Source organism: Leucopleurus acutus (assembly GCF_964270905.1).
Source record: "Leucopleurus acutus genome assembly, chromosome: 17".
Taxonomy (NCBI): Eukaryota; Metazoa; Chordata; class Mammalia; order Artiodactyla; family Delphinidae; genus Leucopleurus; species Leucopleurus acutus.
The window spans coordinates 59,546,587-59,569,956 of NC_139159.1; the positions used below are offsets into that span (position 1 = coordinate 59,546,587).

Genomic DNA, 23,370 nt, shown 5'->3' on the forward strand with positions numbered 1-23,370 from the left:
GGGTTGCTGGTATGTAACAATGACATTAAATATGGCACTACAAATGTTTCACTGAAGGGAAGAAACTACACAAAATGAAAAATGCATCAAATATTAAATCTATAACAAAACTGTACAAAACCATTGGTTCTTTCTGTCATTTATTCATGTTTTGTTACTGGAGGCTATAATTTAAATTTCATAATATATATAAATGATCAACTTGAAGTTACAAATTTTGAAGAAAATGCTTGCAGATACTGTTGCTGGTTTTAGGAGGATATTCATTACAAATTTGTACATGTTAGGTTGTACATATTGAAACAAATTTTAAACAAATATGAGTACGTCTCATTAAAGTGAATTTGGTAAGAAGCACTATTTTGCTGGGTTTTGTCACTCATTAATAATGACGTCAGTCTGATCCAGAATACCTATCTCTCCATTTATTCATCTATACTATTTTTATGGAGAGAACCTTTGACTTGAAGCTTTATTAAAAAATGAGATTAGTTTAAAATGGCTAAACATACAACATGGTAGAGAGATACTATACATTTTTGTATATAAATGAACCATACAGTGGATTCTAATTCCCATTCTCAGTTTATTTTTATTGTTTTTCCTTGATACCAAAGAGGAAGGATGCAAGATATTAGCTTCTCAATTCATGGTCTTTGTTGTTAACTTTATTTTTGCTTATGTAATTTCTTCAAGTGTTAATGAATCTTTAACAGTTAATATTTATGGAAGACCTTGTTTACTTCCAAAATTATCTTCTTGAGTAAGCAATTTAGGTAGAAGCCCAAGAAGTTAGGGTATAAGAGGAATTATTTGCCACTGAACTCACTGTTTGCCAGTTATCCAGGAAGAAAGATTGCTGGTCCATGAATGAATATTCTTCGGGACGAGTGGTTGGGAAAAGAGTAGGGAGAGATATTTATACTATTTGCTGTTTTGTGAACTGCACTTCAATTAATAAGCCTCTTTTGAAAATTTTGGATGTTATGTTGAAACACAAATCAGATAAATCTTCTTCCTAAAAACTTTTAATTTGTTTAATTCATTCTATAAATTTGTATTTAGAGCCTACTCTTTACCAGGTGCTATTCTAGTGCTGGGGATATAGACAAACTTTCCTCCCTTCTTGGGGAAGTATACAAAAGATAGAGAAGCAGCATATAATACCATACAATATGAGATCTTCAAATACTGATGTGTTACAAGATGCTATAAAAAAAATAAAGCAAGGAGATAGAGATGGAGGTGGTCAGTGATTCAGGGGAGAGAAAGTGACACTTACGAGATATCTAAATGAAGTAAGAGATATCATGCTTCTCATTACATTTTTGGATGGATCGCAGAGGGCCCTGTATGATCCGAGCTTTAATCAGCTCTATAGCCTCCATTTCTTACATTCTTCTCTTTACTCACTATGCCACAGGAACGCTGTCATCTTTTTAGTTTCTAGAAGACACCAGGCTCTGGCTTCCGTGGTGGCGCAGTGGTTGAGAGTCCGCCTGCCGATTCAGGGGATGCGGGTTCGTGCCCCGGTCCTGTAAGATCCCACATGCCGCGGAGCGGCTGGGCCCATGAGCCATGGCCGCTTGAGCCTGCACATCCGGAGCCTGTGCTCCACAACGGGAGAGGCCACAACAGTGAGAGGCCCGCATACGGCAAAAAAAATCTTGAATGTATTGTGACTTGTTTTGGGCCCTTAACATGTGAACTATCCTGGAGAATGTTCCATGTGCACTTGACAAGAATTTGTATTCTGCTGATTTTGGATGGACTGTTCTATATACCTATTACGGACTTAATTTGGTGTAAGGTGTTGTTTAGGTCTATTGTTTCCTTATTGATTGTCTGCCAGGATGATCTATCCATTGATGTAACTGGGGTGCTCAAGTCCCTTACTATTACTGTATTGCTTTCAATTTCTCCTTTTAAGTCTGCTAATATTTGCTTTATATATCTTGGTGTATGTTAGGTACATATACATTTATAAATGTTATATTTTCTTGGTGGACTGGCTCTGTTATCATTATGTAATGCCCTTGTCTTTTATTATCGTCTTTATTTTAAAGTCTACTTTTTCTGATATGAGTATCATATCAGCTTTCTTTTCATTTCCATTTGCATGGAATATCTTTTTCCAACCCTTCACCTTTAGTTTGTGTGTGTTCTTACTCCTGAAGTGAGTCACTTGTAGGCAGCATACAGATGGGTCTTTTTTTTTTTTTAATCCATTTATTCTCCCTAGGTCTTTTCATTGGAAAATTTCATCCATTTACATTTAAAGTAATTATTGATAGGTATGTACTTATTGCCACTTTGGTAATTGTTTTCTGGTTTCTGTAGTTTTTCTCTGTTCTTTTCTTCCTCTCTCTTTTCCTTGCATTTTGGTTGTTTTCTTTAGCATTATTTTTAAATTTCTGTTCATTTTTTTGTGTACTTACTTTATGTTTTTTCCTTGTGATTATCATGAGGCTCACATACTACATTCTAATTAAATAGTAGTTTGTCTTAAGTTGTTAGGAACTTAAATTTGAACACATTCCAAAGCTGTATATTTTCACTTCCCCAAGTGTTTTACACTCTTGATGACACACTTTACATCTTTTTATGTACCCCTTAACTAACTATTGTAATTTTAGTTAATTTTACTACTTTTGTTTTTTTTTTTTTTTTGCGGTACGTGGGCCTCTCACTGTTGTGGCCTCTCCCGTTGCGGAGCACAGGCTCCAGACACGCAGGCTCAGCGGCCATGGCTCACGGGCCCAGCCGCTCCACGGCATGTGGGATCTTCCCGGACCGGGGCACGAACCCATGTGCCCTGCATCGGCAGGCGGACTCTCAACCACTGCACCACCAGGGAAGCCCCTACTTTTGTCTTTTAATCCTCATGCTTGCTTTATAAGTAATTGATATACTACCTTTGTTATATATTTACCTTTTCCAGTGGATTTTTACATTGTTTTCTTATTATTTAATTACTGATGTTTATTTTCAGCCTAAAGAAGGTCCTTTAACATTTCTCTCAGGGACAGTTTAATGGTGGTGAAGTTCTTTAGCTTATGCTTCCCTGGGAAACTCTTAATCTCTCTTTCAATTCTGAATGGTAACCTTCCTGGGTATGTTATTGCAGAATTCTTGGTTGGTTGTTTTTTCCTTTCAGCACTTTAAATATGTCATGCCACTCCTTTTGGCCTGTAAGATTTCTGCTGAAAAAAACAAAAGAAAACAAAAAACTGCGGATAGCCTTATGGGGTTTCCCTTACATGTAACAGGTTGTTTTTCTCTTGCTGCTTTTAGTATTCTCTCTTTGTCCTTGACTTTTACCATTTTTAATTATAATGTGTCTTGTTATGTGTCTCTTTGGGTCCATCTAATTCAGAATTCTCTGTGCTTTCTGGACCTTGATGTCTGTTTCCTCTCCAGATTATGAAAATTTTCAGCCATTATTTCTTCAATATTTTTTCTCATTTTTTTCCTTCTGGGACCACTATAACACAAATGTTGTTATTCCTGTTGATCTTGTCCCAAAGGTTTCTTAAGATGTATTCAGTTTTTTAAATTCTTTATTCATTTTGCTGTTCTGTCTGGGTGAGTTCCATTGACTTGTCTTCCAGCTTGCTTATTCATTCTTCTACCTCATCCAACTTGTTTTTGAACCCCTATAGTGTATTTTTCAGTTCAGTTATAACTTCTGTTTGGTATTTCCTCATATTTTCTGTCTCTTTGTTGAAGTTCTCACTGTGTCTGTCCATTCTTCTCCTGTGTTCAGTGAGAATATTTATGACTATTACTTTAAACTCTTTATAAAGTAGATTGTTTAACTCTGCTTTATTTTGTTTTCTGAGGCATTGTCTTGTTCTTTCACTTGGAACATAGTCCTCTGTCTCCTCATTTTGCTTAATTCTCTGTATTTGTCTCTATGTATTAGGTAAATCAGCTACCTCTCCCAGTCTTGGAGGAGTGACTTTATGTAGATGTTCTGTAGGGCTCAGAAGTGCCAGGCACTCAAGAGGTGTCCCCTATGTGGACTGCATGCATTCCCCTGCTGTGGAGGGGCTGCAGCTGCTGCTGCTTCAGTGTGCTGGTGGGCAGGGCTGGCCTCTATTATGGTTGGCTGCAGGACCTGGTCATGGTAGCTGCTGAACACTGGGCAGAGTCACATCCCAGCTGGTTCTGTAGCTTGGCCAAGGCACAGGAGTAGGTGGAGCTCTTTGTGGGGCAAATCCACTGGCAGTAACAGGTTAGATGGAGATTTCCTAAATGGTGCTTTCCAGAGATGGTATTAGCAACGTACCCTGAGATTTCAAAAATGGCTCCCACCAGTGTCTTAGTCCCCAGAGAGCATCTCAACTGGTTCCTGCCTCTCCAGCAGACACTTTAAGATCAGTAAGGGAGTCCCCTTTACCTTTGACCTTTTCAAGTGATTGAAATCACTTTTCAATCTGGTGATTTTGTGCTGGTTTTCAGGTTGACTGAGTCTGCATGTGACCCCTTTAAGAGTGAGTTTTCCATTCACTGTAGTTCTACAGTTTTCCTGGATGTATTACCCATTGGTTTTGAAAGCATGTGTTTTAGGGGCTCATCTTTCCTGTGAAGGATCTAAGGGTTGGGGTGCCTGACGTGAAGTTCAAATCTCTTGTTTCTCAAGGAAAATATCCATACCTTGTGATCCTTCCAGACTGTGAATCGCTGTGGCTGGGGTGTGTCGTTTTTCCTTGGCATGACTGCATCTCTGTTTCTCCTAACTGTCCCTTTACCCTTTGTGGCTGTCCTTTCACCCTTTGTTGTGGAGATTCTGTTGTGTTTTCAGGCCCCTTTCAGAGGGAATTATCCCATATGTAGTTGTATATTTGTTGTATCTGTGGGAAGAGTTGAGTTCAGGATCTTCCAATACCACCATCTTGAACCCTCCCCAATGATTGCTTTTAAGTTATCAAACATAAAGAAAAACATGAGCAATGATTTTTGAAGAAACTCATAGATATTGAGGGGTTAAGTATCTTGGTTAATTTGGGTTTATACCAACTAAGAGAGCTCTGCACCTGTGGTTTATGCCAGTAACTGTCTTCTCAAAAGAGTTCTGACATGGTAATCTATGTAAGCAAATCTTCCAACAGTATTTGTCAAAATATATAGTTATAACCTGTAGTGCATCATAAAATTGATTTAGTGAGGCATGACCACTATTTTAAAAATAGATTACAAGTTAGAATCAAAAACAGAGAATTGCATTCATGTAGTAAGGGAAAATTATTTTTTAGCATTGTATGTATGTATGTATGTGTGTGTCTGTGTGTGTGTGTGTGTGTGTGTGTGTGTAACTGGGCCACAATGTAAAATATAATTGTGGGAGATGGTTGAAAATACTTGGATTTTTACAGGGTATCTTAAAATGGATATAAACCAACAGATCAAAAATTAATGTCCTCAATCAGCTATTTGATAAAAATAGCAAAGAAAGTAATTATGTCTTCCTTAGAAAATAAATTCGATTTTTTTTATGGAGAGAAAGAATAGATAAAAGTTTCGTAGATTGGTTAAGAAAAGCAAGGAGAAATGTGATGGCCTCTGTGAAACTTCAGGTAATTCAATAATGAAAATGAGTTAAGCTTAGCAAAGTAAACATCTTATAGAGCAGGAGATAATTACCACATTTTGCTGACAATTATAGGTAACTGCTATGACATAAAAAAGATTTCTATCTCCATACAAGATTAATACAATGTGTTTCTCCCATACTTTACAATGAATTTGCTTCATGTTTATCTTAGTATAAGATACTTATGTCTTAGTGTGAGATACGTCACTGTAAATAACACACATCTTATAAAGGACACAGCATTGACCTTTGCTACCTATGTGATCTCAGACACGTTATTTATCTTCTTTATTAAATGCAGACATAAAATTATTTATCTATTAAGGGAAGTCTTAAAATTAAATAATTCATGGAAAGTGCTGTGAATGGTACCTGGTATGTTACTAAATGTTCAATAAATATGCGCTTATTTTTTCTCAAGTAGTTCATGATTTTTTTTCCTAAACAACCCATAATTTGCACAGAGAAGGTATTCGATAAATAAACATTTGCTGAATTGAATTGAATTGACAACACGGGTTGGGTAAGTAAAATGATTTCCTTTGTGAAGGTGAAGAGTTAGATTTAGTAATTTTCCCAAGGTTTATACAGCTAGTTTAGGGGAGCATAGGCTTCTGACCTAGTTCTTATGAGTTGTAAATCAGGGCTCTCCTATAAGGCAAGTGTAATTGACCACTGAGTTGATTTTTAAAACAACCCTGCTACTCTTATGATTGTTTTATGAACATAAAACCCAAAACAGTCTGGAAAATAGTATACTTTGTATCTAATAACGAGTTAATGTTTTTTAAGTATTTATTAACTCTGCTAAGTACTCTGTATGCTTTACCTCACTTACTTCTCATAACTTTGAAATACATGCTCTTATTACTCACATTTTATAGATAAAGAAACTGAATTTCAGAGAGGTTAAATAGCCTGATCAAAGTTGTTAGTTGGTAAATTCTAAATTAGTATTTGAACTACAAATCTGACCCAGTTTTATGGACTCTACCACCAACCTTTCCTTAATCTAACTCAGATAAGATATCATATATTCTGAGAGGAATTTTGATTCTTCCTATTTAGGTCCTCGCTATACATTCTTACAAGGAGAAGCAGGATAGAGAGAACAGAAACAGAAAACTTGCTAATTTTTCAGCTGCTCTTTTGTTCATTCAGCATTATAATTTTGTTTGAAGTACTGTGGCATATACATATTTAGATGTATTATTCATTTTTAGTCAAATAGAAAGACAACTCAACCTTTAGAAGTACCCATAATATGAATCCTCTATTAGTGGAGAGAACATTAATAACTTCTTATAATAAAGAAAAGCTATGTGATCTGTGGCAATAGAGAAACACTGAAAGGAAAGGCAGCTATGTATAAAAACATGATATACCTGAATGATATGTCAAGCAGAAAGATATAAAGTGAAAAGCCATTATTTATGGCCTCTTTAAAAATAAAAAACGTATACTTACAACCTTCAAAAGCATGTCTCAGAAAACACTAATTTATAATTTTAATGTGTTGTCGTTTATATGTTAGTTGGGATAGAACTGCAATATTTAACATTTTTTCCGTATTTCTCGTATGTTTATGTTTTATATAATGGATAAGTAGGAAATATTTCAGAAATCATATGTTAGGTATGAATTTTCTTCACTGCACTTCCCTCATGATGTCTTTGTTTTTGTCTTTATGGTTATGCTTTTTCACCAGAGATGGTTTTCAGTTACCTTATTGGTGTTCACCGCTGTGATGACCCAGACACATTGTGCATTGCTGTCATACTGGAATGGAAAGTTGGGAGACGTAAAGGTTCCACTTGGTCCTTGAAGATTAGAGCCACATGTCTTCACTAAAAGAGAAATTGCATTTTAAAAGGTGAACGTGCCACATGCAAAATCATAGCAATAAAATAACTTGCAAATAGACTTTAAATTCAAAATTGCACAATAATAACCACATTGAAATATATATTATGACATTCTAATGTGACATCGAAATGAGAGTGTTTTTTACACCCTGAAGTTCACAAGCTCATATTTTAAACATTAATCGAAAACTAGTTATGAATTAAAGTGTGAAGCATGATAAGTTGTCCTCTGACTGTAAATAGGTTAGTTTAATTAGTGAGAGCTTATATTTATTCAATATTGTGTTAACAAAATTCTACAAAGACGAAAAAGCAAATCTTTGGATTGATTAGCAATTTAAATAGTGTTTTCCTTTCTATTTATTAAGTACACTAGGACTCATAATAGCATAATAGCATAAAACTCATAATTGAAACATCAATATTAAAACTACTTTTTCTGTTCTTATAACTATGAATTGAGCCATTCAGATTACAAAAAGAGCTACACTGAGGTAATTTTAAGAAATTCCCACAAAAGTCATGTTATAATATTTCCTCAGTTTTCTAACTCTTTTCTCTTCTAATTAACAAAAGAGTTTCTGACCACACTGTATATGTCTTGACTTCCTTCTTGAGCACCACAAAAGTTTCTTGGTGGCATTACTTTTGATATGCATTTTTTTGCCCCATTCCATTAAAATCCTGCCTAAGTCATCTTTTTCCAATCCATCAATAATTCATTGTACTTTTAAGTCATGTACAGTTTAACATAGATTTTCATATGCACATAAAACTTTACATATAATCACTTTAAAGATCAGTTTATGGAGGTCCCAAAAGTTTGTTTGACTTGTCCAAGATCACTCAGCTAGTAAATAACATAGTCAAGATTCGAGCTCAGGTCTTCCAACTTCAAGTCTTATCTTTTTATCATGAAATCTGTGTCTCTCTAGTATGTTAGTGTTTTTTAGCTAGTTTTTTTTTTTCCCCTTTAGCTCATATTTTAGCATGAATCTATTCTAGACAACTTTGTGGTGATTTATTGGTTACTTTTAATTTTCTCTTGTTTGTGTCTGACTTCTATATTTTAAACAATAAAACTGTTATTTTATAATAAGGAAAAATTAACAAATGGTATTTTTCTTCCTTCAACATCAATTACCAACCTTCCCTTTTTCATTTACTACCCCCTTCTTGTAAGTCTTCCATGTTCATTACTGCATTTTCTTCTCTCCTGTTCACTTTTTTTATTTTTCTCAATTTCCAATTTCCATAGTAAAAATACCTTGCTGATTTTAGGCTACCAAAGCTTTGTCAAGGCCTCACAAAATTTCTGAATATTTAACATTTGGTTTCTTTTTTACAGCTTTATTGAGATATAGTTGGCATATAACATTGTGTAAGTTTAAGGTGAACAACATGATGATTCACCTCGCATAATCACCACTTGTGCATGTGTGTGTGTAGTGAGAAATGTTTAAGATCTACTCTCTTAGCAACCTTCAAGTATGTGATACAGCATTATTAACTATATTCACCATACTCTACATTATATCTTCAGAAGTTATTCATCTTATAACTGGAAATTTGTTCCCTTTAACCTAGCACCTCCAGACTAACTTTTTTTTGTGTGTGTGTGTGGTATGCGGGCCTCTCACTGTTGTGGCTTCTCCCGTTGCAGAGCACAGGCTCTGGATGCACAGGCTCAGCGGCCATGGCTCACGGGCCTAGCTGCTCCGCGGCATGTGGGATCCTCCCGGACCGGGGCATGAACCCGTGCCCCCTCCATCGGCAGGCAGACTCTCAACCACTGTGCTACCAGGGAAGCCCCAGCCAGACTCACTTTTGATAATTACTATTCTACTCTCTGTTTCTATGAGTTTGTCAATTTTAGATTCCACATATAAGTGAGATCATTATATTGCAACTTCTCGTAAGTCTTCCAAGTTCACGACTTCATTTTTTTCTCCCCCATTCACTTTTGAAAGTATTTCAGTCTAAGTTCTCTTGTTTCAGTGTTGAAATTGCTGTCACAATGCCAGAAATGACCTCCTAAATCTAATACTATCTCTTCATTTTTTTCTACATATGTAATCTCTCAGCAGTAATGGAAAGTATTGACCAACTTTGAAATTCTCAGCTGTCCCTTACATAGTCCTGAATCTCTTGATTCTAGGCCTATTTGCTTTGAATAGTATGCTCCATACCCTGTGTTCTGGTTCTATTTTTTTCCCATCTGACTTTTAAGTACCATAATATTAAATTTTTCACAGTCTATTTTCTCTTTGTTCAATGCTCTCTCTGAATAGTTATTCCAATTCAATTTTACGGCAACAATGATCATTTGTGTTGACAGCTCTCAAATCTACATCACCAATTTTGTCATCTCTCTTGATTTCTAGAGTAAATTTTTTCTCTGTCTACTGGAAATTCCATGAAATATTTTAAAGTGTTTAATGAAAACTTTAACTAACCCCTCCACCTCCTTCCCATGCGTACATATGCACTCCTCAAGACCTATGTATTCCACTTCTTAAACATCTTATTATCCTTCTTTTTCTTCTTTTCCCAATACCCAGTGCTTCATAATCATCTTTTTCCTAGACTAGATATAGCTACTTAACTCCTTTCCTATACTCCATTTTCACTCTCTGTTCCATCCTCCTTAGTGCTACTACTCTTACCTTTCTAAAATACAAATTTGATTATTTCACTTAATTGCATAAAAACCTGACCTGTTTCCTATAGGATAAATTACCAACTGCCTAAAATAGAATATAAAATCATTCCTGTAAGGATATAGGTTTATTTTCCAATACAACTTCCTGCCATCTTATACTGTCATACACTCAACTTCTGCCAGAAAAAAATAAATTATCTTTTTTCTTTGACTATATATACCTTTTATAGTTTTCCACTTTTTCTATGCTGTTCTCCAAGGCTAAAATGTTATTCCTTCTTACATTTGCCTGCGGAAAATCTATTCATTTAAACTAAGTTAAACCAATGTGCCACTTCTTTCTATAGGAAGTGTTCCCAATTCTTCCACTCAGGGTTCTGTAATGGATTGTAGTCCTCACAGCACATCATTTGAACGGCATATCCATAAAGGTGTTTAAGTGCTAGTGATGTGATAAAGAATGCAGTATAAAATACTTAAAAACTTTATAGCAATAAGAATTTTAGAGCAATCACATGATTGGTTTGAAGTTAGTAGAAACATCTTTCTAATTGGACATACTACTTCAAATGGCTCTTACTACTTGGTAATTCTCTGGCATGCTTTGTTTTCTAAAATGTGCAAACACTTACAGTCCTCTGTGGACAGGCCTTGTTTATCATCTCTGTTCATTAACTCCTAGTGCATTGGCCTTCATGATGTAGAAATGTTTACTGAAAGAACAAATATCCAAGTTCTTTGGCACAGCTCTTAAATGAACTGTAAAATATGTGCTCTCTATATGCTGATTAAAAATCCTTAAAAATATGTTTCAGACTGGGAAATTGTTTTTGAAAATGATTTTCTTTTCACATAAAAATAAAGAAAAAAGCACTCATAAAATGACAAGTAAGAATCACCCATAAAAATGCTTGTCTTCCTGACTGCTTCTGTCCAAACCAAAGAGTAACCACTTAACAAGTAAGGTTGTATTTCTGCAAATATTTTCATTTTGTAGGTGTACATGTTTTTACAAAATTCTTGGCTTTTTGTGTGTTTGAGTGTTTTAAGAAACTGAGCTAATTCTATACATATTCCTCTGAAACTTATTTTCCCCTCATGTATCATGAATACTGTTCTAGGTGAGCATATGTAGATTTATTTAATAGATTTCACAGTCGCAACGGTAGCTGATGGATGGATTGAAAGTTTTTGACAGCCTTCAACTATGAGAATAGCACATGATAATTAGGGGTTTCCCTAATCCTGGGTTGGGGAATGAGAAGACCAGCCATTTGAGCAATTTGCAATAGCTGACCCATAGCAACCAACATACAATATAACTGAAAGGAAAAATTATCTTGTAAGCCACTAAGATTTTGTGGTTGCTTGTTATACAGCACATGCTAGTGAAAGTTTGTTTTAATTTTTTCAGCTAAAAACCATAATCCAGGAATGGAGATCTTAGTACCTATATCTTTATATTTGTGCTAATACGTGTTCTTTATATTTGTGCTGTCATGGCAGAATGAATTCTTCACAGGCTTACTTAGCTACAATATGTGAGGATTTAAGAATTGGATAAATATGTGTAAATTACTCCACACTTTTTTTCAGTATACTCTCAAAAATGGTATAAAGGAGAATAGGTCTCCACATTCTCACCAAAATAATAGTGTTATCTATTTGTGTTTTTGTCATTACATTAAATATGTTAATAACATTTTGATTTCCTATTCTCTACATTATTAGTATGGTTTAGCAGAAGTTTTTACTGTTATTTCTATTCCTTTTGCTCTGATTTTTCTGTTCATGTACACTTTTCTAGCTTCAATTGTCCTTTTCTCATGGTTTTACAGAAGTTTCCTACATATTATCAGTATTAACCATTTTTTATGCATGTTGTAATTATTTTCCCAGTTTTTTTTTAATTTGTAAACTTTGCTTTTAGTTAATTTTCTCTGAAAAATTTTTAAAAAGTACATGTAAATCTGTCAGTATTTTCCTCTAGGGTAGCTGTGTTTTATGTCTTGGTTAGGAAAGGTTTCTTCAAATCTAGGTTTTCAAAAGTTGAAAAGGTTGAAAACACCATCTAATGTTTAATTCCCATACTTTCAAATTTTATGTTATATTTAAACTTTTCATTTATCTGGAAATTGTTTTTGTATGGTATGAAGTAGCGTAGATAATTATACTTTCCAATATATGGATATCTGTTTTCCCAGTAGCATTTATAGTAAACTCTGTTTTATTCCCCACCAATTTAAAATGCCATATGTACTATGTTATGTTATGCTCCACCCCCACTTTCTCTCAGAAATCCATACATGGATCTGAACTGGTATTTTGTGTATTGATTCACTTATCTATGATTATTTCTCTGAAATACCATATTGTTTAATCACTTTTAATATAGACATTGCAAATCTCGTCATTGTTCAATTTCATTATTTTCTTTGTTATTCTTGAATATCTACTTTTCCATGAACTTTTGGTATGTCAGTTTGGAAGTTTAAAAAAGATTGGTAGTCTTATTGAATTATATTGAACTCATACATCATTTTGATACAAATTTTCTTCTTCAATGTAGCATTAATAACACAAAGGTGAAAGATAAATGTGATTACAGTAGATGCTTATTAAATGTTTGATAAATAAAGCAGAAATTCCTGATTTAAGTTTTAGAAACACAGAAATAGTAGAAAAAGGAGAAAACTTTCTAAATGTAACAATGAATGTATGAAATTAAAAGAAGTAGTAGACTATATAATAAAATGTGAAAACTTTTGCCATTAAAGATTAGAATAAAACATGGATGCTCAAAATCTCTGACAGCATTCAACATTATCTCAGAAGTTCTAGGTAATGCAATAAATAGGAAAAATTTGGAAAGGATTACAAAATAAAAAGGTATCATTTTTTTACTTACAATATGCAATTTGCCTACCTAAACTCAAGAGTTAATAATTTGTCTACAATTTATACTATGTTATGTTTAAGAGTCATGTAAACTGGCTTTGAAGAAAACATGCATATGAAAATTTAAAGTTTTCGTTTATAAAAATAATGATTGGCAATTCAAATGAAAAGACCCAATTCACACAAGCAACAAAGTAAATGTGTAATTTTGAAAAACATATTTGGCAAGAAAGGTACAAGACTTCTATAAAGAGAACCATAAAAAACATTCTGAAGGAAATGAAATAAAACCTGTGTAAGTGAAAAGACAGGTTGTGTTCTCGATGGGAAGGCTTGTTGTCACAAAAATGTTAACATCCTGATTTCAGCAGTTTAAAATGAATTGATACAAATTAGCTAATTTTTATATAGTCTCTATATATATATAGATAGATAGATCTATATATCTATGATTATTTTAACTCTTAGTTCATCTAATATAGTTATTTTACAATATTCTATATGTCTTATTCATGTTCCACCTATATTTTTAAAAAGGTAGAGAAGAATAGCTAATTCATCCTTTTCTAGTCTTGTTTTTGAAGTAAAATGAGCCTATATATAAGGAGACACTGTGAGCTACTGTTAAGAAGATTATGCCCTTTCAAGAAAATGATGTAAGTATAGTAGCAGAAAACAAACAAACAAAATTAATCCTTAACGTCTCTATCAATATACCATAGTCCTATTTTTTCCTCAGGTCAAGCACATAGAGTTAACTATGCTTTCAGAAACACCTAAGAAAAAGGTTAAATACAATGAAATATGTTTTGGTTCAACTGTAACCTCCAGGCATTAAGATTTATGCTGGATATAATGTTTGAACTACTCAAGTAAGAGAAGCAAAAAATTTATTTTTTGGTTGAATAAGAAAGATACAATTCTCAGGTTAAATATTCTTTTTGCATGGAATATACCAGCTGGGTCCAGTCTGTAGTGGTCTCTGGGTCTAGTGAACCCTGAAGTATCTCTTTCACTCTCTCCTTCCAGAATCTTCATGAATTTTTAATAATATTGAGGGACTATTGTGATCCTGTTCCAACATATTCTCAAGATTTGAAAATTCCTTAAAGCTCCTTCCACTCACTTACTTGCAATTCCTTAAACACAGTGAGAATGTTTCCACTTTAAGATGTTAGTACTTGCTTTTTTTCTCACTTTGTATAGGTTTCTCCTCAAACAGTTCTTAATAAATAGTCTATTCTGACTAATCTATATGACTAACCTATCTAAACTTTAGATTTTTAAGTATCACCTTCATACACTACATGCACTGAGATATACATATTTACACACAGTATATACACATGCATACATGTGTACACACACATATATATACCATTGTTTACTGTCTCTTTTCCTTATTAGAATGACAGCTACATGAGAGCAAGGACTAGGTTTTGTTCACCATGGTGTCTCCAGTGCCTAGAACAGCGTGTGGCCCATAGTAGATACTCATTAAATACAGGAATGAATGAATGAGACCATGATTAAAATAATGAGAGTCACAACAAAGATTTGATTTTGTTTCTGGTTTCTATCTTTCTTCCCCCCACCTCCTTTGCATGTAGTGGCAATTTAGGCTACCACCCTTTTGTGGATATTGTCATCCACCTAGGATTCACTAACAGCTCTGTGAACAATTAATCTCTATTGTCTCCTGCTCTAAGGCTGTGTCTTAGGTATGTTGGAAGATTTCTAGCAAGTAACAATTCTTTGTTATGAGGGGCACGATAGCCTATGTCTTTTTTTTTTTTTGCAGTATTATTATATTTAATTTTTAAAGCTTTTAAACACATAAAATATTTCAGAAAAATAGCACAAGGGAAACTCACATCTTATGACCATATAAAGAGATATTAATATTCTTCCAGGTTGGTTTCCTATTTCTTTTTTTTTTTTTTTTAACATCTTTATTGGGGTATAATTGCTTTACAATGGTGTGTTAGTTTCTGCTTTATAACAAAGTGAATCAGTCATACATAAACATATGTTCCCATATGTCTTCCCTGTTGCGTCTACCTCCCTCCCACCCTCCCTAGCCTATGTCTTTAACGGAGTTATTATGATGAAGTCCAAATAGCTTTGTAGTTTGTGTATCTTTACTATCCCTGCATCTTCAACTTACTTTGTGTTCATACTTGAGCAAATCCAAACCATCTGAATCTCATTCTTTTACCTGTAAACTTAGACAGTTACACTATATCACCCATTCTCTCTGACAGGCATACAATGACTTTACACTATATTATGCAGTTATCTCTGTGCTCTTAATGGTTTATCCCAATAGATGCAATGAGATTAGTAGAGCCTGGAAACTATTTTGTTGTCCAATCTCAGAGACACAGCTTTATTAAAATGGTTTGATGACGTATGAAACATGGAAAATTATGGATTTTTTAGTAAAAAAAAATCAATTTGAAATCTGATGTATTTGTAACATTTCCCTTTTCTTTCACCTGTGAATTAACATTGTGATCTTACCCTAGCAGAAGTATTTCCATTTCTATCTTTCAATATCCACAGTGATCTCTTTTCTTATTATTCAGAGATGAGACTCATAGTATTAGATCATTTCTGAGAATAACTTGACATTGGCCACAGAATAAACTATATTTCTTATGCTACACAAGAGGTGATAGACAAAGCAGGTGACATTAACTTTAACTTAGTAGAGTTTCTATTGCTCCTAGAAACTCTTAACTTGTAACTTGGAAAATTAGACGTTCTAATAAGGTATGACAATCAATGTATATAACGATGAATAAGTATGAATAGCCCAAACTTTGTGAGCTTCACCAAATCAGAATGGCTTAGACTATGGGAGATGTACCAACAAAAAACTTATTCGTGTTAGGGTTTCTGATAGGGCCCTGCTAGGTACGACAATAAATATTGCTAGGGAGAAACATAAAATGACTAAAACTGAGTAAGTGCTGGTACTTAATGATGGACAACTTCTAGTATTCAATGGGACTTGAACATGGAGAGACATGGTATGGTTACCTCCCAGACATGAAAGGGAACTATCCCCGATCTCATAGAGGTAAACTAGGGCAAGCGTTACTCACAATTTCTTTCTAATCTGTCTTTGCCCAAACACCACCAGTGGTAATTGAACTCTATCCTTACTATCTATACTTTGCAACAAGGTTGATAGCATGTGTTTTTATTATGACATTTGATTAAAGCAGAAAGTGGGTTTTTTGTTGGATTGATTTTAATTATTTTCTCTCCAAAAGACTGTCTCCTGGGACTAAGACCCAGGAGAGGAAAAAGAGAGTGGTGATAGTATGTCCAGTCATTTAATAACTATTTAAAAAATGTAAATTTATTTTGGATTCCAAGATAGTGAAGTAAACTATATGTTATAAATAAGAAATATTCGATGGTGGTTGTTTGAGGGAATCAGACGACTTATCGTTTTGTAAACTTCAGTAAGAATCTAGCACCTAAAACTTTATATGTCTATGATATAAACTGATATTAAGCTTATAAGTTGATATAAACATAAAATTTAAACTGATATTATAGCAATACATTATTAATGTCACAAAGCAAAATTGATATTTTTATTATTTACTAATCAAATATGTTCCAGATCTAGAAACAAATATGATCTAACAGTTAAGAACTTTTGTTCAGTGAATGTAATGATCAAATTGTTCACTGAAAATAAAAATTAACTTTCACATTTCAATGTAATTTTTCTGATAAATTCTACATACTAATTTTAGATGATATATTTTAATTTATTTGTGAAAGTTAAATGTTGTACAATACTTATTCTGCAAATTCATGTATTCCGAAAACATTAAATGAGTGCATTATTCTGTTTGACACACTGTGCTAGACACTGCAAGGTAAAGAAGACAGTCAAGGTCTCTGCCCTCATGGAGCTTACAGTCTAGAAGAGAAGAGAAATACTAAACTAGTAGATAAAATTGGATTTAAGAGATGCTATGAAAGTAATAGATCAAGAAAGACGATGGAAGTAGATAACAGATCAGGAAAGACTACTCATATGAAGTGACATAAAAAATAATTGTTTTATTTCTATGTTTTGCCCCCCCCCACTTATCTAGCAATTTGGGAGTCTTTCTCCTATGGCTTTTATAGAATCCTTATAAAGAATAAACATTATAAAAAAATTGAGGGTGAACTTGTACAACAATAACATGGTATTCATTTCCATGTAACACTTTTTGAGACATCTTTTAAAGTTAATATGTGATCATTACTATTAGAGATGATTGAATGGAAATGCTTTAGGGACATTCTAAGGAAAACAAACAAAAACAAATAAACACCCCATGTTGGCAGATGTATATGTGTTGAATATAAAATAATCTACTGAGAAAAAATGACTGAGAAAATAAAATGGCTCAAGAAATTTAAAAATTTCTAAGACAAGTTATAGGAGATACAAAACATATATTAGTTCAAACAGAAAATAAAAATTTTTAAAGTTGTGAAAAATATTTTATAAATTAAAGGAAAAATTTTAACAAAGTTATTAGCAACCTAATGAAGAAAAAATGCTTTGAAAATGAAAAAGGTTTGGGGAATTCATTTTTAACTGGGATCAGAAAAGATTTGCTGTAAACAATGAATAAGGCTTGGTAGAAATTTATTATCAAAGTGGACAAAGGAAACCAGGACAAATGAGAAGAATACCACCAGAACTAGTGTCTGCTTTCTTAATGGACATAAATAGAAATTGTGGAGTTTTCACACAGAAAATAAACTGCATTAAATAAGGTACAGATATATGACTTAAGTGTCAAAATTTTACTCCTTCCGCATGATATTTGGCATATGTCTTGAAGGACTACGTTCAAAAACAATTTATCTTTCTCTTGCATTTTTTTTTCTGGGGAGGAAATTGCTAATAGCTTGGAAAGTTTCACACAGAGTTATTTTCATTATGAAGTGAAATTCTACATTGGAGTTTCCTCTATAACAATCTTAAACCCAGAAAAGTAGATTTAAGTAATGCCTTGAAATATGATTATAATGCTTTCAATATGTCAGAATTTCATTTTGGTCTTATTTTACTTGTTAATAATTATTTAATATAGTATATAATTTCAACTACCTGAAAAAATGTTGAATTATTAAACTAAGACCTGTTATTAAACTTCAGACAAACAGGTATAGAAACAGTTCTTCAAATCAATTAGAATTCTCATATTGTTGACTGTTGGTCATGAAACACACACACACACTCATACATACACACACGCATCTGAAAGTGAATGATAAAACCTATTTAAATCAGTGTCTGGAACTATCAGAAAGTAGTTCAGTTTAATAACATTTAATTGGACATCCTAGTCTCTACGTCTTCATGAGAAGCTGATAAAATGTCAGAAGTAGAGTAACAATTAGGACTAATCTTCAAATACATCTTAGTGTCATCTGCATAAGAATGAAAGTCTAATCCATGTCTTCACTAAAAGGACGCATATAAATGTGGAATAATAATGAAATGAACCCAAAGCAGGGAACTGGAAAACAGAGGGCATGCTAATGAAAGGGACAGAATTCAAATTAGCAAGGGGCCAACTCCATAGGATCAGATAAATTTGATTAAAACCCAGCAAACGCAATTCCTATTAAAAATGAGAAATAAACATATAGATTTCCAACGCAAAAAAAGTAAGCAATTTTTTGTTTTCTTTTCCTAGTTCTTAGCTGTGAGTAGTTTAATCTAGTCATGAAGGTCATGTTTACATATAATACAGCCTCTCCTTGTGCTTTGTTTCACTGAAACATGCCATTGGTATTAGGATGAGAGCACATATAGCATCAAGTCAGTAACAGAAATTATTTACATGAATTAATGTTTTATCATGCTTTATGATGAAAATAAAAGAAAATCCAACTTAATCTAGGTTTGTTAGTAAGAGAAACAAATTAGGTGGTAGGATAGAATGAGATGAATTATCATGCACAACATACATGGAAACTATAGTGTTCTTAAGGCCATCCGGTGGGGGAAGAGGGTGGAAAAGAAATGGGAAGTAGAAGAGTAAGGAATAAGATGATGTGAGTAGGAGGATGGTGTGTAGTGACGAAGTCAGAGGAAGAAACACTTCAGCAACTGGTTGGACAAAGAATTTAACAGATAAGTGTATGTACTATTGAATTTCAAGTTGTTTGCTACTTTTGATGTAGACTGCCCTCCTTTTCCTAAATTATCCAGAAGATTAATCAAGCAAGTCATTACCTAGTTATCATCTGCATATTTAAAAATTCTTTTTGTTTGTTTAGATAAAATTGGGGACACTGTCTACTTGAATTTATGTAGAACAGAAATAATCTAAAAATCAGAAATTTAAAGACAAAATTAACCATTAGACATTAAGTTTCCAGTTATGAGCAAGAAATTCACTAAAATCTTTTAGAAGAGTTTAGACCTCCTTTATTTATTTTATTTTTTAATTTTTATTTATTTATTTATTATTTTTTTCTTTTGCGGTACACGGGCCTCTCACTGTTGTGGCCTCTCCCATTGAGAAGCAACAGGTTCCAGACGCGCAGGCTCAGCGGCCATGGCTCACGGGTGCAGCCGCTCCGCGGCATGTGGGATCTTCCCAGACCGGGGCATGAACCCGTGTCCCCTGCATCAGCAGGCGGACTCTCAACCACTGCGCCACCAGGGAAGCCCCTCCTTTATTTTTTAAATTTTTATTTTATATTGTAGTATCATTGATTAACAATGTTGTGTTAGTTTCAGGTGTACAGCAAAGTGATTCAGTTATATATATAAACGTATCTATTGTTTTTCAAATTCTTTTCCCATTTAGGTTATTACAGAATATTGAGCAGCATTTCCTGTGCTATATAGTAGGTCCTTGTTGGTTATCTATTTTAAATACAGCAGTGTGTACATGTCAATCCCAAACTCCCAATCTATCCCTCCCCAACTCTTCCCCTGGTAACCATAAGTTCATTCCCTAAGTCTGTGAGTCTGTTTCTGTTTTGTATATAAGTTCATTTGTATAATTTTTTTTTAGATTCCACATATAAGTGATATCATATGATATTTGTCTTTCTCTGCCTGACTTACTTCACTCAGTATAATCTCCAGGTCCATCCATGTTGCTGCAAATGGCATCATTTCATTCTTCTTAATGGCTGAGTAATATTCCATTGTATACATGTACCACATCTTCTTTATCCATTCATCAGTCTATGGACATTTAGGTTGCTTCCATGTCTTGCTATTGTAAACAGTGTTATGATGAACATTGGGGTGCATGTATTCTTTCAAACCATGTTTTTCTCTGGAAATATGCCCAGGAATGGGATTGCAGGATCATATGCTAGCTCTATTTTTAGTTTTTTAAGATACCTCCATACTGTTCTCCACAGTGGCTGCACCAATTTACATTCCCACCAACAGTGTAAGAGGGTTCCCTTTTCTGCGCACCCTCTCCAGCATTTATTGTTTGTACACTTTTTGATGATGGCCGTTCTGACTGGTGTGAGGTGATATCTCATTATAGTTTTGATTTGCATTTCTCTAATAATTAGTGACGTTAAGCATCTTTTCATGTGCCTCTTGGCTGTCTGTATGTCTTCTTTGGAGAAATGTTTAGACCTCCTTTGAAATCAGAGGTTAGACTATCTGATCTACATCTAAAAAGGCAGGGAACTTCATTTGACAATTTGTAATTTTAAAATGCACCATGCTCTAAGTTACTTCCATAGCTTTTCACATGCTATTTTCTTCATCTCAAATATTCTGTTTTAGCTCTTAACCTGCTAGCTAAAATTAATTCTCCCATATCCTTATTTGTATTAGAGCTTTAACACTCTATCTTTTTGTTTACCTACAAGCAATTATGTTCCTTTATGTCAGCAACTATTTTATCTCTAAGTGACATGAAGTTGGTTTAGTATAACACATAGTAAATGCTCAAAAAACTTTTCAGAAATTTTAATTGATGAATAATTAAATAAAGTGAAATATACCTAAATATAAGAAATTTTTTAAAAAGGCCAACGTTTACAATTTAAACGCTTCAATTAAACTGCGAGAAAAATAGGCAATTCATCAAAGAAATGTCTCAGGGAAATTGGATATCACTTATAATTTTTGACAATCTTTCAACCTAGTGGAAGGTCAAATGAATATCTGATGATGATTTTTATAATTATTTTATGGAGGATATTTATTCAACACAAAACATTGACCTATAATGTTTCCATGCAGAAATGAATAAGATAGGATCCTTTCTTTAACGGATTTGAAGTCTTGAGGAGTTAGATAAAAAGAGGTTATTTTAATAATGTGTAATAAGTGCTAGATAAAGGTAAGCAGGTGTTATAGGAGCATAAAAAGTGGACAGTTTTGCAACCTGGGAGTTTAAAGAAGGCATCCTTGAGATGATGTCAGAGTTGAATCTTGAAAAATTACGACACGTGAACTTAGAACAGAAATTCAGGATAGGCTTCCAGGCCGAGGGAAAAGGGGCACTAAATAACATATTGTGTATAAGAAAACTACGTAATTCACAGAAAATCTAAGATTGTTTAGAGCTGGGGAGATTCTTTAGATGGAGACGGAGAGGTAAATGCCTATTCAAGGAAGGCCATAGATGATAGTCTATGGCAGTTGCTGGATTATTCATATTTGGTCAAAACTAAAGGGATAGTTTGCAGGTGTAGAACATCATTTTACTTAACTGTGTCTATATTTTTAACGTGATCAGTCCAGGTGCCAATGCAGAATGGATTTAAGAAAGTAAAAACTAGATACCTGGAGACAAGAATGAAAAAGTCAAGTCATGTACTTTTTTCCCCCATATACTTAAGTTTTTTTGTTGTTGTTTTGTTTTGTTTTATTATATTGCTCTATTTAGTTTTTTTTTTTTTTTTTTGGCTGTACGCAGGCCTCTCGCTGCTGTGGCCTCTCCCGCTGCGGAGCACAGGCTCCGGACGCGCAGGCTCAGCGGCCATGGCTCACAGGCCCAGCCGCTCCGCGGCATGTGGGATCCTCCCGGACCGGGACACGAACCCATGTTCCCTGCATCGGCAGGCGGACTCCCAACCACTGCGCCACCAGGGAAGCCCCTCGTTCTATTTAGTTTTAATGCAGGGTCACAACATATTTATTTATTCACTCATTAATTTACACAGTCATTCACACAACCAATACTATTTATAAAAGAACTACGAATCACTCAACAGGATGAGAATTGGTGATCATATAGTCATAAACCAGGCCCTGCCTCCCCACACACCTCACATTATCAGGATAGAGACAAACATGAAACATCAACTGTAAGATTAACTAAATAATCTTAAAAAATGCTACAAAGGAAAAGTATAGGGTGCCCTTGAGAGTATATATTTGGGAGACTTACTACAGCAAGAGGAGTCAGATCATGAAGCACTTTCCCTTAAAAGACTCATTAATACAAGATGGCTTAAGGCATGGCAAAGAAGGACAAAACGTAAAAAAAAAATCTGGATTATATAGCATAGTTTTAAAAAATTAAATAATTTATTTTTTCCAAATATATCCTACAACCAAACCAAGTTCTAATATTTTCTTTGAATCCTAAAAATATGCTTTCATGAATTGTTAGGAGTTACTGTGGCTAGATTTTAGCTCTTTGTGATGCTGCTAAGCAATTTTTAAAGTAGCAGGACTTCCCTGGTGGCTCAGTGGTTAAGAATCTGCCTGCCAATGCAGGGCACGCTGTTTCGAGCCCTGGTCCGGGAAGATCCCACATGCTGCAGAGCAACTAAGCCCATGCGCCACAACGACTGAAGCCCGTGTGCCTAGAGCCCGTGCTCCACAACAAGAGAAGCCACGGCAATAAGAAGCCTGCGCACCGCAATGAAGAGTAACCCCCCGCTCTCCACAACTAGAGAAAGCCTGAGCAGCAACGTAGACCCAATGCAGCCAAAAAATAAATTAAAAAAAACCTTTTTTTTAAACCACTTTGTTTTAGGCTTACTATCTTTTGCCCCTCAATCTTTTTATTCATACCAATAGGCTTAACAAATCCCTGGTTGTATGAAAACCATGTAACAGGCAACCATTTCCCAAAATAATGGGGTTTCATGAGAAGCTTTTTACTGCTCAACACCAAGTAGAACATTCCTCTAAAGTGGCATCCAAGATCTTTATAAAGGAAGTAAAAAAAAAAAAAAGAAGAGAGAGAGAGAAAGAAAAAAAAATAAGGACTAGGAGACTACTTCTGGAAATTGAGTCAGTGAATCCCAGGATATGAGAAACAATGATATACAGAAGACTATGTTTCTCTATGCAAAAGAATTATATTTTTAAA

The 23,370-nt window shown here is 34.2% G+C and overlaps 1 protein-coding gene across 3 annotated transcripts in view; it reads right to left on the minus strand.

The window, feature by feature from the left end:
• The window catches only part of CSMD3 (CUB and Sushi multiple domains 3), a gene marked incomplete at both ends in the record, with an annotated part of 1,083,475 nt that overhangs the window by 589,298 nt on the left and 470,807 nt on the right, over nt 1-23,370 (minus strand). For all 3 annotated transcript variants that reach the window (XM_082858355.1, XM_082858354.1, XM_082858353.1), the window contains one exon: nt 7,322-7,443. In XM_082858355.1, the coding sequence (XP_082714481.1) occupies nt 7,322-7,443 (122 nt within the window). The remainder of the gene's footprint in view (nt 1-7,321; nt 7,444-23,370) is intronic.